The following is a 16,837-nucleotide window of genomic DNA, read 5'->3' as shown; positions in this document are numbered from 1 at the left end:
TAGAATCCCTGAAATTATTGAAATTTTTTAAATTTTCTACATTTTTTATTTTTTTTCAGAAATTATTGAATTTTTTGAAATTTTCGAAATCTTGATAAATGGTGACATTTTAAAAAATCTTTTTGAATTATTTGAAATTTTTGAAATATTTGGAAATCTTTAAAATTCTTGTGGAATTATTAAAATATTTTTGAAACATATTAAACATTTGTAAAATTTGTTGAAATTATGTTAATCTTTCTGAAATATTTGCGTATCCATAGAACTATTCGTAAAATCTCCTAAAAGCTTCGGAAAATTTTTTAAATCTTTAATTTCTTTCAGAAATAATGTGAAATCTTTAATAATTTCAGAAATATTTCTTCAAAATATTTCTGAAAGAATTAAAAGATTTTAAAACGATTCCAAAAAGTTTTATAACAACTTAAAAAGATTTCCTAATATTTTTCAAAAGATTTCCACAATATAAAAAAATTTCAACAATTCCTGAAGATTTCACAATTAAAAATAATTACAAGCGCAAATTGTGCAATTCCAAATATAAATCATAGAAATCGAATAATATATTGGTCTCAGATATCAATTACATATCCAATAAATAAATAATTTTAAGAAATGGGAAAGCAGACGACAAAAATCGACGACCTGACAGTCGAAAGTGCAGCAGAAGGTCCAGCACACGAAAGAGTAAAAATATTACAATACACAACAATGCTGAAACTCTACTCAGAAACTATTCAAGATTACAACGAATCTTTATTAAGATACCACGAAAAATGTACATCCTTATTACACCAACAAAGGCTCTTAAGTAAGTCACACAAAAAAAAAACATTACAAAAATAATACTCTCAACTGTACATTTTTTTCTCTTCTAGCCAGAAGACAAATCACAAGTGCTGAGCTGGATGAAATGATCGATGCTCAAGAAACTAGTCTTTTTGTCGATAATGTAAGTTTTTTTTCTTAAAGAAAAGCTCTTTTGAATATTCACTAAAGTACGGATTTTCAGATTTTAGCAGACATTCAACTGACAAAACAGCAATTGTCAGACATACAAACGCGGCACAGTGAAGTAAAAAAACTGGAGAAATCGATCACGGAAATCCGAGACGTGTTTCTCAATATCGGATTTCTAATTCAAGAACAAGTAATACTTTTTTCGTTAATTTCCTATTTACATAAAAAAAAAGTAAAGATGATAATCGATTTTAAATTTAAGGGCGAGCAAATAAACTGCGTAGAATATTTCGCTGGAAAAACGGTGGATAATATCGACTCTGGAGGGCAGGATCTTAAAATAGCAAAAAGGAAAAGCAAAAGACTCAGAAAGGTTTGTTTGCAGATAATGTCACCTAAACAGTTATCTGAAAAGACTTTTTTTTAAAAAAGTATTTCCTTTTTTTCAGAGAAAAATCCAATTGGCTGTTATCCTCGCAGTGATATTTTTAATTCTAATTATTATAGCGATCTACTTTTAATCTAGATAAATAAAAAACGAGTTTGTATGAATCGAAAATAAAAATTAAACTTTTTTTTTGGCGGGATAAACCGCAGTTTTGAAGAAAGCAACGACGCCTCTTGCACTTGGTCGTTTTGTGTATTCCTCCTCGGTGCAAATCGAAAATATTTCAAGAACTTGATCGTAGCCTTTGCCGAGAAAATAGGCCGGCAAAAGGGGTCGCGTTCCTGCAAATATTAAATTGGTTAAAAAATTTAATAAAAAATGGGGCTGTTCAAAAATGTCACAGTATTTTAAAAAATTTGTCTACCCTTTTCATCAAAAATCATCAGACCAAGCTTAAACAAAGCATTTTTAAGAAAATAGTTGAATTTTCAAGAAAAAAAAAACATTTTTCTACCAAAAGAAATTCATTTTCAACGAAATAGTTGATTTTTCGAGCTAAAAAGTGGAATATTTTAGAAAACATTTATTTTTAAACCCAAAAAGGTCAATTTTCACAAAAAAGTTTATTTTCACCTAAAATTTTCTAACAAAAAATATTCCTTTTTAAAAAAATTTTTCAACAAAAAATTCAAAATTAAATGAATTTTTAACAAAATCTAATTTTTAAGAAAAAAAATGAACTTTCAACAAAATAGTTCAATTTTTAACTAATAAAATGAATTTTGAACAAAGTCAGATTTTCAGTAAAAAAATTAATTTTTAAGAATAAAAATTCGAACTTTAAACAAAATAGTTGAATTTTCAACTAAAATAAATCAATTTTCAACAAAAAACGGTATTTCAAATGAAAAAGATCAATTTTCAATCAAAAATAAAATAGTCAAATTTTGAGATTGAAAAATTAATTTTCAAACTGAAAAAAATGTATTTTCAATAAAATAGTTAAATTTTGAACGAAGGAGAAGAATCTTCAACCAATAAATTTAATTTTTAACGCCAAGTAATTAAGTTTTTAAACAACAAGAATCTAAATTTTAATTAAAAAACAAAAATTAAATTCAAAAAAGACGAATCCTCAACAAAATTATTGAATTTTCTACAAAAAAGATTTCTCAGATAAAGAAGACAAACATGCAACCAAATTGCTGAAATTTCAAGCCAGACATGAACTTTCTACAAAATAGTTGAATTTTCTAATAAAAAAGATTAATTTTTAACGAAATAGTTTAGTTTTGAAGCTAAATGTCGAATAATTGATAAAAAATGGCCTTTTAACCCGAAAAGATAAATTTTCATTTAAAAAGTTTATTTTCAACTAAAAAATATGATTTTTCAACAAACAGATGAAATTTAAATTCAGAAGGATGAATTTTCTATCGAAAAAGACGAATTTCAAAGAAAAACAGTTGAATTTTCTAACGAAAAATATGACTTTTTAAAAAATAGTTGAGTTTTCAACAAAATGCTTAATTTTTTAACAAAATAGTAAGATTTTCAAGAAAAAAAAAGAATTTTCAACAAAATAGTTGAATCTTCAACTAATAAAATGAGTTTTGAACAAAGTCAGATTTTCAGTAAAAAAAATTAATTTTTAAGAATAAAAATTCGAAGTTTAAACAAAATAGTTCAATTTTTAACTAAAATAAAGAAATTTTCAACAAAAAACGGTATTTCGAATGAAAAAGATCAATTTTCAATCAAAAATAAAATAGTCAAATTTTGAGATCGATAATTAATGTTCAAATTGAAAAAAATGTAGTTGCAATAAAATAGTTAAATTTCGAACGAAAATAAATAAATTTTCAACAAAAAACGGTATTTCAAATGAAAAAGATCAATTTTCAAATAAAAAGAAAATAGTCAAATTTTGAGATTGAAAAATTAATTTTCAAACCGAAAAAAACGTAGTTTCATCAAAATAGTTAGATTTTGAATGTAGGAGAAGAATCTTCAATCAAAAAAATGAATTTTTAAATTAAAAAAAACTTAAATTCGAAAAAAGATGAATTCTTAACAAAATGATTGAATTTTCCATATATAAGATTTCTCAGACAAAGAAGAATAATATTTTAACCAAGTTGTTGAAATTTCAAGCCAAAGGCACGAACTTTCTACAAAATAGTTGAATTTTCTACCAAAAAAGGTTCATTTTATACAAAATAGTTGGAAATTTAACCAATAAAGATCAATTTTAAACTAAGAAAGATGATTTTTCAACAAGAAAAATGAATTTTCAATCCAGAAGGTGGAATTTTTTACCCAAAATAACGCATTCTTATCAAAACAAAAAAATTTTTGTACCAAAAAAGATTATTTTTTATTAAAATAGTTGAATTTGCAAAAAAATAATTAAATTTTCTACAAAAAAAGTAGTTTAATTTTCAACCAAAGAGTTGAATTTGCAACCTATACAGATTAATTTTTAACGAAAAGAGATGATTTTACAAGAAAAGGAACGATTTTTCAAATCAGAAGGAAGAATTTTCCATTCAAAAAGAAGAATAAAAAAAAATTTAATTTGCGACCTAAAAGGATTAATTTTGAAACAAAATAGTGAAATTTTCAACCAACCAACATAAATTTTCTACCAAAAGAGATAAGTTTTTAACGGAAAAATTGAGTTTTTGAGCTGAAAAGTCCAATCTTTTAGAAAAAAGTTGCCTATTAAACTCGAAAAAATGAATTTGCTAACAAAAAAGTTAATTTTCAGCTAGAAAAGATGATAATAAAATAAAAAATTTAATTTTCTATTGAAATGTTGAATTTTGAACAGAACAGATTGAAACAAATAGATTGATTTATAGATAAAAAATACCAATTTTCAACCAAATAGTTGAATTTTCATAAAAAAAGAAACATTTGAAACTCAAAATCTACTGTAATAGTTGAATTTTTAGTTTAAAAAATTGATTTTCAACAAAGTAGTCAAATTCGCAATCAAAGAAGAATTTTTAAATAACAAGATTAACTGGCAAAAGAAAAAGATAATTTTCTACAAAAAAAAATCGATTTTTTAAGAAAATATATAGATTTTAAACGGAACAGTTGAATTTTCAATAAAAATAGACAAATTTTTATCAAAATTGTTGAATTTTGATCTAGAAAAGATCAATTTTTTAACCAAAAATCGATTTTTTAACAAATTATGTTGATTTTTATTTTAATTTTAATACAAATTGTTGAATTTTGAACAAGAAAAGATTAATTTTCAACAAAAAATAGTTAAATTTTCATTTTAAGGAATTAATTTTCAACGAAAATTATGAATCTTTAGCTGGAATAGTTGAATTTTTATACCAAAAAGATTAATTTTCTACAAAACAAGGCGAATTTTTCAAAAGTAAGTAAACTTGCATACAAATAGTTTAATTTCGAAATAAAAAACATTTTATAACAAACATTTTAAAAAATACAAATTTTTATCCAAATTGTTGAATTTGACCTAGGAAAGATCAATTTTCAACAAAAAATGGACACTTAAATTTTCATAAATTTTTAAACAAATAGTTACATTTCATTAGTTTAATCTGTGAATAAAAAAAAAATTTCAACCAAATAGTTGATTTTTCATCCAAAAATAGAATAGTTAAAATTTATTGTAAAAATCTAATTCCTAACAAACAAAAAAAAATGAATTTTCAGTAAAATAGTTTATTTTTTTACGTGAATGGTTAAGTTTTTAGTATTGTTTAAACAAAAAGATTAACTAGCAACGAAAAAGATAATTTTTTACAGAGAAAATCGATGTTTTAACCAAATATTTAGATTTTAAACGAAATAGTTGAATTGTAAATGAAAAATAATCATTTTCATCCAAATTGTTGAATTTTGAACGATAAAAGATCAATTTTCCACCAAAAATGTACAATTAAATTTTCAACTAAAATAATGACTTTTAAACAATAAAAATAACATTTCTAAAAAAAAGGTGAATTGTTTACAAATTACTTCAATTTTCAAGAACAAACAGTTTAATTTCTAAATAAAAAATATGAATTTTCATCAAAATAGTTGAATTTTAATTCAAAAATATAATCACTAAATTTTCTGTTAAAAACCTAATTCGTAATAAACAGAGGAAAACGGATTTTCAGTCAAATAGTTTAGTATTCTACTGGAATAGTTAGATTTTTAGTTTGAAAATTGATTTTCAACTAAATAGTTAAATTTTCAACATTTTAAATGAAAAAGAACATTTTTCATCCAAATTACAAGTGTTTTGAATTACAACAAAACACGTATTGTGTGACGGAGCCGATACACGGCATCCCTATGAGAGAAGCTGTTGCGTACCCGCGCCTTAGCCCTTAATCGACCTCTCTTTCTCCCCTCCTCTTCTCGTCTATCCCCACTTTGTCACCAGCAAGAGCGGCTGCGCCGTCTATGCTCATAGCGGCTCTCATCAGTAAGAAACTTACCAGGATGCCGTGTATCGGCTCCGTCACACAATACGTGTTTTGTTGTAATTCAAAACACTTGTATTATATGCCTTTGACCGAAACACGACATCCCTATGAGAGACGTGTTTGTTATCTACTGGTGACCTCAACGCTATGTGATTTACAAAAGATTATAAATGAGGAAGATTCGAAATTCTTTTTCTCTATCATATTTTATTATAATATGATTTTTTCAAAAGCTGTTGCATACTCACTATTTAGATTGGACTGTAAAAAGTGTCACATACTTACTATTTAGACGGGAGTAAAGTTGGATAAAAGCGAAGTAGAAATTGCTTGACTAGCCCCCTGTACCTCACGGCAATAGTGTTTTCTGAACGTCTCAGCGCATCTCCAATTGCCTCGGTTCAAAATGTACTGGACTGGAAGATCGTCTAGCCATCCGCGAGATGCGACCGGTGAACGAATGCTACCCGGGGTCTATTCCAGCATCTCTGAGAACCGATCGAACCCACGTTGCAATCACTGTCTTGGAAGCTGCTTTGGTGGCTCCAACAATAGTAATAAACAGGGTGTCAACACTACCCTCTTTTCTTCTCTCTTTCGATTTTCCAAGCATAGCCCTGATCCATGTGACGGCGCACAACCAGATATTGGGGTGCTTCGAGAGTTTCCATCCTGACTGTCTGAACGAAGCCCGATCCGTCTTCGATCCAAAAGCTGGCCATAAAATTATCTCGTTCTCCAAGTTAACGAGAAAATTCTTTGAGATCTTTAAAAGAGTGAGATCATGAATACGACGGCCGAATGCCAATAAAAGTAGCACTGCTGTACGCCTTGAAAGTTCAAAGAATGATAAATCGGCAGTTCGCCTAGATAGCCAATTAAGCAAAATCTGTGCATCCCAGATTGGTGCTCGAACTGCTTGCGGTTTTGCCACTGAAATAACTTTCAGGACCTGATGAACCAAAAAATCAGAGGATAAACTTAATGTAGATCTACCTGCGCAGAATGTTGCTACTGCAGACTTGTGAAGAAGAATGGTATTATAAGCTAACTTTTGAGTAATAAATAAGTCTGCTAAGAACCTGGCCAAATCCTTACCCTGCGGAGACCTAGGGTTAATATTTTTCTTTTCACACCAACAGAGCCATCTTCGAATCGGTGCCCTGTAGGTCTGCAAAGTAGAACTCCTCCAACTTTACTTAAGCAAATTCTTTTCCTGTTGGGACCAGTCTTTGACTAAATCTTCCCACACCCAACTTTCCATACCTGTAGTGTTAGCCGTTCCACCTGCTGCGGAGGTTGGCCTGTCGCCAAGTCTATCAGCACACTCTCCAAGTTTTGAATGGTTAGAGGTGGTTCCATGCTCCTGCCGAGCAGATCCGGCATCCAAAACGTTTGATCCCATCTTGGCGTTACTATTAGGAATTGCTCTTTGCAGCTGGTCAGGTGGGCAAGCACTCTGGGTATGAGATTGGGAGGAGGAAAGTCCCATCCTAATCTGAAGTGCCATGGACGACTGAATGCGTTTATGAAGAAGGCGTAAGGATCGTTGCAGTCTCGAGAAACGTAGGGCCTGACTACCGCCGAATTTGCTGAGGCAAAAAGATCGATGACTGGAACTCCCCATTTTGCGAAGATTTCGTCTGTCGCAGCGGGAAGCAAATGCCACTCTGGGAGCGCCTTCTTCCTTGACAATCGGTCTGCGATCCCATTGTACCTGCCTGGGAGATATGCCGCCGGCAAGGTTATTTTATGCTGGTCGAGAAGGTGGAGAATTTGGTAGGTCAGGTCCAATAAACTTATCGATCTTGTACCTCCCTCCTTCTGAATGCAGGCTACCAGGGTACGATTGTCCGACTGAAGCAGAATGTGAGCGCCCTGGAGATGGTGAGCCATCTGTTTTATTGCAGCCAATACCGCAAACATCTCTTTTTTGTTCGAGTGCCATCGTTTCTGATCCCTGGTCCACGATCCGTGGAGGTGGGATCCATCTATCTGGGCTCCCCATCCTGTGTCCGCTGCGTCCGTCGTCAGGAAGTTGGTTATCCGTCCTCTGTGCAGGCATACAGATGACGTCGTGGCACCCTGCCACCACTCCTCTGAAGGTAGCGACAGTGAAGAAGTTCCCTGTGAATTACAAAGTTGGCGAAATTCATATGGCCCAGTAGGCGCTGAGTCTGTTTCAGGGTACAACGCCGCTTTAATCGTATATCCTTTATCAGGTCCGTAATCTTTTGGGCCTTTTTGCCCGGAAGACTCTTGAAATTGTCCCGTGCGTTCCACAGTATTCCCAGAAATTCCATCTCTTGGCAGGGATTCAGTATACACTTTTCGCGATTTACCACCCATCCGAGGAGTTCCAGCAACTCGACAGCCTCGTTGATCTGTGAGTTTATTTGGTTCTGTCCTGAGAGACCAAACAACAGTCGTCTATATACACGACTACCCTCATACCTCGCGAACGAAGGATTTCCGCAATCCAATTCGTTATGGTCGCGAAGATCTGAGGGGCAGCTGAGAGGCCAAAGGGCAAGCTCGTCATCTGCAAAAGCTCCTTGCCGTTGACGAGGCGAAGGAGGCAACGATGGGACTCTACCACTGGTACGTGAAAGTAAGCTTGAGACAGATCGATTCGAGTCATCCAGTCCTCGTCCTGCAGAAAATCTGGTATTCTGAAATGTGAGATTAAATGAAACATTTTTACCTTTACATGCCTGTTGAGGCCTCGTAGATCGAAGATCGGCCTTATTCCTCCGTTGCTCTTTTTGACCAAAAACATTTTTGAGATGAAGCTTGGGCCTAAACGTGTTGGAGGCTCGAGAATACCTTGTCTCTTCAACAGATCGATCTGTTGAGACATCTGTTGCGATGGCCTTGTTAAAAAATTGGAATCCATCCAATTGCGTATCAACTTTGGTTTCGAACCGAGAGGAATTCGGAAACCGGAAATCAGTTTGAGAATTATGGGTGGAGCCCCCAAAACCCTCCACCTTTCTCGGAAGTGACGTAGCTGGCCACCTGAGAATTTCGGAACTGACGGGTAGTCATCTATCGTCTGGCTTTCCACGAAAGGAATCCGCGGGCTTGAATATGAGTGGTCCCTTCTTTGTTGTATTCTTAGGGGCGAAATTACCGCGTCGCGAGTCGTTTCTAAACCTTGGAGTCTGCGATGATCCCCTTGGGGGCTGAAAAGTCGGGTTGTTGGATGAAGTAGAGTGGGAAAAGTCTTTCCTTGGAATCATTCTCTTGGTTGCCATGTATGAAGGCGTATTTAGCCAAATTTGAGTTCCCCTTAGAGATTGGATAAGATGTGACAAATCCTCTTTGCCAAAAAGATATTCTGAACTTGGAGGGACCCTGCGTAAAGCTGCTCGAACGTTTCTGTTCTGAATCTCGGATAAGAGTCGTTCCCTTCTATTCTCAATGCACTCCGCCCTTTTCCCGCAGATTACTTGCATTATTAAATCAAAATTTGTCTGTACCTGTGAGCCTGAGCCAAAAAGTGATGATAAATGTTCAAACAATGTTTGCGGCGTAAAATCATCATACCCTGAAAAAGCCCAATCTACCACTGCTTGAAGATTACAGGCTAACAATTCCTTCTGCTCGAATACAGCATTTGACAACCCAGCTAAAACTCGTTCCGTAGGTAATAGCGTGTCTTTTTTCTTATCGAGATGGGAAAGCTCTTCATTGCCTTTAAGATCCATAAAGCCAGGCGACGCAAGAAAGCTCTTCAAAACATTAGAATACCTAACCTCTTTCCATTCCGATGAGCCAAAACGCTGTAGGGCATTGATCCTGTCCAAAGGCTCTTTGCGGGCTGGACGAACTGTTTTCCTCTCATCTACGTCGGTTCTCAATTCCCCAAAGTCCAATAGCTTTGTAGACGACCCCGGCTCTGAAGAGCCAGAAGGTTCTCGGGAAACCAAGCCAGCTAATGCATTAATCTGATCTTGTAACTCGCGGTAACGAGATCTACTTCTCTTTAAACGAGGTCTCTTTGCGGGAAGAGAAGCCTTGTCTTCGCTTGAGTCGGTGTCGGCATCATAAAGCGATTGACGCAGTTCAATTTCATTATATTGCGCAACATCACATCGCTCCTGGGCCCCATATTTCGAGCTTCTCTGGGCGCCCGCAGGCAAATTAGAAGCGTTATTCGCCATGGGGATATCCTGCACTAGTTTTAAACACTGCACAACACTTAATGACCCGAAAAAATACCACGAAAAAGAACCACAAAACAAGATTTCGTGCACCTCGAATTTGTAACATGTGGCTTCGGCGAAAGTACTCAACGCTATGAGCATAGACGGCGCAGCCGCTCTTGCTGGTGACAAAGTGGGGATAGAAGAGAAGAGGAGGGGAGAAAGAGAGGTCGATTAAGGGCTAAGGCGCGGGTACGCAACAGCTTCTCTCATAGGGATGCCGTGTATCGGCCAAAGGCATACAATGTTGAATTTTGAACTAGAAAAGATTAATTTTAAAAAAAACTAGTCAGTTAAATTTACATTTGATGGAATTAATTTTCAACCAAACTCATGAATCTCAAATAAAATGACGAATCTTCGACTAGAATAGTTTAATTTTATACAAAAAAGATTAATTTAAAAAAAGGTGAATTTTTCAAAAGTACAGAAATTTCCATTAAAATAGTTTAACTTATTAATTTAAAATATCAATTTTCAACCAAATAGTTGAATTTTAAACCAAAAAATAATAATAAAATAAAATAAATAAATAAAAATAATAATAAAAAATAATAATTTTCAAAAAAAGAGTTTAACTTTCAACCAAGTTTCAAACAAAGTATGTAGATTTTTAACGAAACAGTTGGATTTTTAATTTTAAAAAATACAAATTTTTATCCAAATTGTTGAATTTGAACTAGGAAAGATCAATTTTCAACAAAAAATGGACAGTTATATTTTCAGGTGAAGCAATTAATTTTCAACCAAACTAAAAATTATGAATCTTCGACATTTCATACAAAAAAGAAATGAATTTTTCAACAATAAAGATTAATTTTCTAAAGAATAAATTTTCAACCAAATAGTTGATTTTTCGTCCCAAAATAGAATAGTTAAAATTGATTTTAAAAATCTAATTCCTAACCAAAAAAAAAACGAATTTTCAGTAAAATAGTTTATTTTTTTACTTGAATAGTTAAATTTTTAGTTTTGTTTAAACTAGAAGATTAACTAGCAACGAAAAAGATAATTTTATACCGAGAAAATCGATGTTTTACCCAAATATTTAGATTTTCACCAAAATAGTTGAATTTTGAACTATAAAAGATCAATTTTTCACCAAAAATGTACAGTTAAATTTTCAGTTGAAAAAATCAATTTTCAACTACAATAATTACTTTTGAACAATAAAAATAATATTTCTGCAAAAAAAGGCTGATTGTTCACAAATTACTTCAATTTTCAAGAACAAACAGTTTAATTTCTAAATAAAAAAAAAAGCAATTTTTAACCAAAAAATAGAATAGTCATATTTTCCGATAAAAATTTAATTCTTAACGGAAAATAAATGGATTTTCAGCAGTGTGACGTAGTCTTTGAACGGCCTCAATAGAGAAGAGAGAAATGTGGTTAAATAAAAATTTACCGGGTCCTCTTGTAGTTAAATCGAGTTCCGAATTGTAACTCATGTCCATACTTAAATTTGGGTCTTCGTTTTCGTCCGAATTTTCATCGTTCATTATTTCCTTCATCACGTCTGACATTGTGTCGCAGGAATCGACATGAGGTGGAGAAAGCGCGATCATTTCGTAGAGGACGAGACCATAGGCCCACATGTCTGCCTTATTCGTCACTGGTCCTTCCTCTGTTTAAAAAATATTTAATTTAGAAATAAAATTTAAAAAAAAAAGAAATTCTGAGATCAAAGATGAGTTTTAATTTCAAAAAGAGCAATTTTTCAATCCGGCAGTTGACTTTTCGACCAAAAATACGCCTTCATCAAAAATTTTAAATTTAAATCACTTTTTAACTGAAAATTGCATTCTATACTCAAGGTTTCAGTAGAAAAAAGTTAAATTTTAACACAAGAATAACATACAGAAAAAGAATTTTCAACAAAAATGTTTATTCTCTTTCTGTAAAAAAAAAAAACATTTAAATAATTAGATTAAAATCATCATTATATCTACAAAAAAAACTATTTCACTACATTAGTCGACAAAATAAAATTAGAGCTCAATGAATGAATTGAAATTTTTATTTAAAACAATTGTTCAATATCTTATAAAAAACAGGGGGTTCTCATAGAGTCTAAAGAGAAGTGACTTACGGTAATTTTTTTAGATATTAGCTGGAACTATTTCATGATATAAAATTTTAGGTCTGGAAGTAAGGGGATTTTTTGGAATTTTTTGGGGATTTTTTAATATTTTAGGGGTTGAAAACGGGGTGTTCCGGATGAGATAGTGGAATGAAACTTTTTTTATTGTCTTTGGACATCAGATGAAACCAGTCTGAAGCATACAATTTTAGGTCTGGATTTTAGGGAATTTTTTAGCATTTTTTTCAGTTTCATTATATTAGAGGTTAAAACCGAGGGTGTTCCGGATGAGATAGGGGAATGAAACTTTTTTTATTGTCTTTGGACATCAGATGGAACCATTTTAATGCATAACATTTTAGGTCTGGATTTTAGGAAATTTTTTGGACTTTTTTTCGATTTTTCAATATTTTGGGGGTTGAAAACGGGGTGTTCCGGATGAGAGAGATAGGGGAATGAAACTTTTTTTATCATCTTTGGACATCAAGTAGAACGATTCTGAAGCATAAAATTTTAGGTCTCGTACAAAAAAATTTGTTTGTAAATTCGTTTTTTTTAAACGTTGCAAACTTCAGCGAGGTAATAGAAACAAATAAAAAAGTCCAACTCATTTTTATTGAGTACAAACCTTTTCAATTTGAAACTTCTAGTATTATTTTTTTTTGGTTTGGAAATTAAACGGTTTGGCAGAAAAAATCAACTGTTCTGTTAAATTTATTTCTTTTTTGACTTAGAAATCCTTTTTGGTGGAATTCGTCTCTTTGGGTTTGAAAATAACTTTTTTTTATTGAAACTTCATCATTTTTGGTGAAAATATCAACTATTGCACTATTTTTTTGAGAATTCATCTTTGTAAGTTGCAAATTCACCTTCTTTATGGAAAATTTTATTATTTTTTTCGTTTATAACCCTAATTCTATTCGTATAATTAAAAATTATAATCACCAGATAAAATTTCAGGGGCAGTCCAACACTCCGTGCCGATGTAACTGGCGTCAGCGATCGTTTTATCCATTTCCAAATTTTTCGTCAGTGAAACCGAGACCCCAAAATCGCATAACTTTACGATACTGTAGTCGCTTGAGACGAGAACGTTGTAACTTTTTATATCGCCATGTAAAATGTGTGCGGTGTGATGTAAATATTCGAGACCCTTGGCGATTTCATATCCAATTTTGAGAATCTCATGCGCTTGAAAAAGTTCTCCGTCTCTTTCCTCAATCATATCGCCTGAAGAGAAATGTCTTCATTTATAAGAATTATTTCTATTTATCTTATTTATTTTTTATTTAGTTTAGTAATTATAATACTTTAAAGTAGATTTAACAATATTAAAAATTAAAATTAAAAATTATGCAGTTTTAAATATTTTATAGCTTGAAATCCTGCGATTTTTAATGTAATATCATTCTTTATTTTCAAAATTGAAGAGATATTAATTTTTAATAATTTGCAATTTAAAGTTTTGTAAGTTTTAGGTTTTTTAATTTAAAATTCTGTAATTTTCATGATTTACATTTGAAATTTCTTTAAAATGGAAGATTTAGAATTGAAAATTAAAAATCATGCAAGTTTTAAGTTTCATAAATAAAAATTTTAGAATTTTGATTAGGAGGGTTGAAAATTTTGCTAAGTCAATAAAATTAAAAAAGTCGAACTCTAAAGATAAATATTTTTCAATTTATTGCAATAAAAATAAACTACAAATTAAAACACCGAAAGTGGAACTCTTGAATTTTTAAAATGGAAGTTTAGAAATTTTTTAATTCAAAAATGCAAAATTTAGAATTTTTTACTTTTATGAATTATAGAGTTCAAAGATTCATTCAATTCCAAAAATATAAATCTACGGTATCATTTTCAGTACTTTAAATAAGAGAATCAATGAACTTTACAATTTTCAAAACTATAGTTTTTAAAGGAATTTTAGGCTAGAAAAATTCAAAATTCCAAAATTAACATTTTTTAAACTGAACATGACTTAAATTATAAGTTAAATTATTTTCATATTAAATAGTTTAAACTACTTTAAAAAGCTTCAAAATTTTATTTTAAAATCTTATGAAATGTAGAAGTGTTTTAAATTTGGTTTGAAATTTATCAATATTTTTAAAATTTTGTCAGAATTTCTTAATATCTTTTACAATGGATCGAAATATTATTAAAATTTCCTTAAAATCTTCTTGATTCTTTTTTGACAATTTTGTTAATCTTTTAAAATCTTTTTAAATATTATCTTAAAATAATTTTAAAAAAATAAAAAGCTACTTAATTTTTTGTTTTAAAAATTCATTTTATTTCAAAATAGTCTTATTTTCCAAAAAATAGTTAAATCTGTAAATAAAAAGGATAAATTTTTAACAAGAGCGTTTACTCTTCAAAAAATAATTAAATTTTTAAAAAAAGAATTAAATTTTTAATGATATAATTAAATTTTCAAAGAAAAAATGATTAGTCTTATTTAAGAAAAGACGAATTTTCAAATAAAAAAATATCAATTTTCGACAAAAAATTCATTTTTTACAAATAACGTTCAATTTTCAAAAAAAAGTTAAATTTTAAAATAAAAAGGATGATTTTTCAACATAACCGTGTACTATTTTTATATATACATTTATAAAATGGAAAAGTTACATTTTCCGTTAGAAAAAGTAATGCAATAAAAGACAATTTTCACCATAAAAATATAAATTTTCGGCAAAAAGTTAATTTTCTACCAAAATAGTTAATTTTTCAACAAAACAGTTAAATTTTTTAATGAAAATGATTACTGTTTAACAAAACAGCTTAATATTTAACAAATAATTAAATTTCCAACAAAATAATTAAAATTTCCAAAAAGTAATTCAATTTTCGAAAAAATAATTTAATTTTTAAACAAAAAGGTTACTTTTTTTAACAAAAAATACGAATTAACAACTAAAAAAGATTCATTTTCAAACAAAAATAGAATTAACATTTTCAGTTAGAAGAAATTAATGCAAAAAAAAAACAATTTTCAAAATTAAATATTGAAAAAAAGAATTTAAAATTCTAAAATATACACATTAATAACACAGGCCCACAAAAAAAACAAAAGTGTCTGTGCAATTGACCAGGCCTATATATTCTTATGTATTTTTCGACGCTGAATCCGAATTTGCAATAAAAAAGTAGGGCCCAGCTACTTTTTTATGGGGTTTTGCTCGAAAAACCTCATTTTTTACGGTTTTTTCATGGTTTTTTTTTAAATAAAAAAAAAATAAAGAAAATTTTTATTTTTTTGACTCCAGAATCGAATTCTACGGGAAAAAATACATCGAAAACCATGTTTTGATTTTTTTTTATACAAAAATTTCAACCCACCATACGGCGATGAAAATGCAGAAAATCACGAAAAGTGAAAATTTGCTTCAAATTTGATTAAAATGACATTAAAATCAAGTTTTACGATTTTAAACCGATTTATAAACATTGAAAATACTTTACTGGGGGTTTTTGAGGTCGCTGATCACGAATTTTAAGTCATTTTTTCAAAAAACAACTCCTAGTCGGCGTAAGTGGACAATAAACGTGATAAATTGATTTTTTTTTTCAAAAAATCGATGTTTTGGATACTGTTCTGGAGATTTTCCACTACATGAATCACAAAACTAGAACTTTTTTCGACCCTTGATCTAAAAGTAAGACTTGGAACCTATGTATAGCGATATTCATGAACTCCATTATAATATTTTTAGCTTCTTTTAAGAAGTGCCTTAGAGTTGTAGTAGTAGTAGTAGTTGCGAAGTATTAGCGAAAATTCTACAAACTCAATTGATTAACCCATTAAAACTCTAAGGCACTTCTTAAAAGAAGCTAAAAATATTATAATGGAGTTCATGAATATCGCTATACATAGGTTCTAAGTCTTACTTTATGATCAAGGGTCGAAAATGGTTCTAGTTTTGTGATTCATGTAGTGGAAAACCTCCAAAACAGTATCCAAAACATCGATTTTTTGAAAAAAATATCAATTAATCACGTTTATTGTCCACTTACGCCGACTAGGAGTTGTTTTTTGAAAAAAAATGACTTAAAAATCGTGATTAGCGACCTCAAAAACCCCCAGTAAAGTATTTTCAATGTTTATAAATCGGTTTAAAATCGTAAAACTTGATTTTAATGTCATTTTAATCAAATTTGAAGCAAATTTTCACTTTTCGCGATTTTCTGCCTTTTCATCGCCGTATGGTGGGTTGAAATTTTTGTAAAAAAAAAAATCAAAACATGGATTTCGATGTATTTTTCCCCGTAGAATTCGATTCTGAAGTCAAAAAAATCAAAATTTTATTTATTTTTTTTTTTATTTAAAAAAAACCATGAAAAAACCGTAAAAAATGAGGTTTTTCGATCAAAACCCCATAAAAAAGTAGCTGGACCCTACTTTTTTATGGCAAATTCGGATTCAGCGTCGAAAAATACATAAGAATATATACCAGGTGTATACACATGAAACCGGTATTGCCATCTAGCGGCCAGTAGGCACACTTGTAGGCACTGTCGGAACTTACCATTTGTGCTAATTGGCGTATTGTCATCTGTCAACAATATCCAATACCAAACATGTCAAGTTTCATATGACATCGTGATTTTTTTCGCTCTTGAAATAGTCGAAATACGTGCCTTCAAACAACGATTTTCGGGGAGCATTAATTTTCTGTTTCCATTTGGGTAAATCGGCGATAGAATCTCATCGAATGCTTGTCGAAGC

General features: G+C 30.6%; 2 protein-coding genes across 5 annotated transcripts in view; one reads left to right on the top strand and one right to left on the bottom strand.

The window, feature by feature from the left end:
- LOC117176981 (syntaxin-1A-like) overlaps positions 1–1,530 on the top strand; it is a 44,448-nt gene extending 42,918 nt beyond the window's left edge. For 3 of the 4 annotated variants that reach the window (XM_033367531.1, XM_033367454.1, XM_033367681.1), the window contains exons 5-8: positions 614–811; positions 879–952; positions 1,013–1,333; positions 1,410–1,530. In XM_033367531.1, coding sequence (XP_033223422.1) covers positions 614–811; positions 879–952; positions 1,013–1,333; positions 1,410–1,481 — 665 coding nt within the window. In that variant the 3' untranslated portion in view covers positions 1,482–1,530. The remainder of the gene's footprint in view (positions 1–613; positions 812–878; positions 953–1,012; positions 1,334–1,409) is intronic. The other variant, XM_033367607.1, reaches the window with a different exon arrangement.
- The window catches only part of LOC117176914 (lymphokine-activated killer T-cell-originated protein kinase), a 22,445-nt gene continuing 6,348 nt past the window's right edge, over positions 741–16,837 (bottom strand). The window contains exons 3-5 of the mRNA XM_033367342.1: positions 13,051–13,335; positions 11,431–11,649; positions 741–1,689 (exon numbers count right to left, since the gene is read on the bottom strand). Coding sequence (XP_033223233.1) covers positions 1,526–1,689; positions 11,431–11,649; positions 13,051–13,335 — 668 coding nt within the window. The 3' untranslated portion in view covers positions 741–1,525. The remainder of the gene's footprint in view (positions 1,690–11,430; positions 11,650–13,050; positions 13,336–16,837) is intronic.

The sequence above is a fragment of the Belonocnema kinseyi genome, chromosome 1 (genome assembly GCF_010883055.1).
Source record: "Belonocnema kinseyi isolate 2016_QV_RU_SX_M_011 chromosome 1, B_treatae_v1, whole genome shotgun sequence".
In the NCBI taxonomy this organism is placed as follows: domain Eukaryota; kingdom Metazoa; phylum Arthropoda; class Insecta; order Hymenoptera; family Cynipidae; genus Belonocnema; species Belonocnema kinseyi.
The sequence above is the reverse complement of the archived record's forward strand: the minus strand, read 5'-3'. Positions and strand labels throughout refer to the sequence as shown.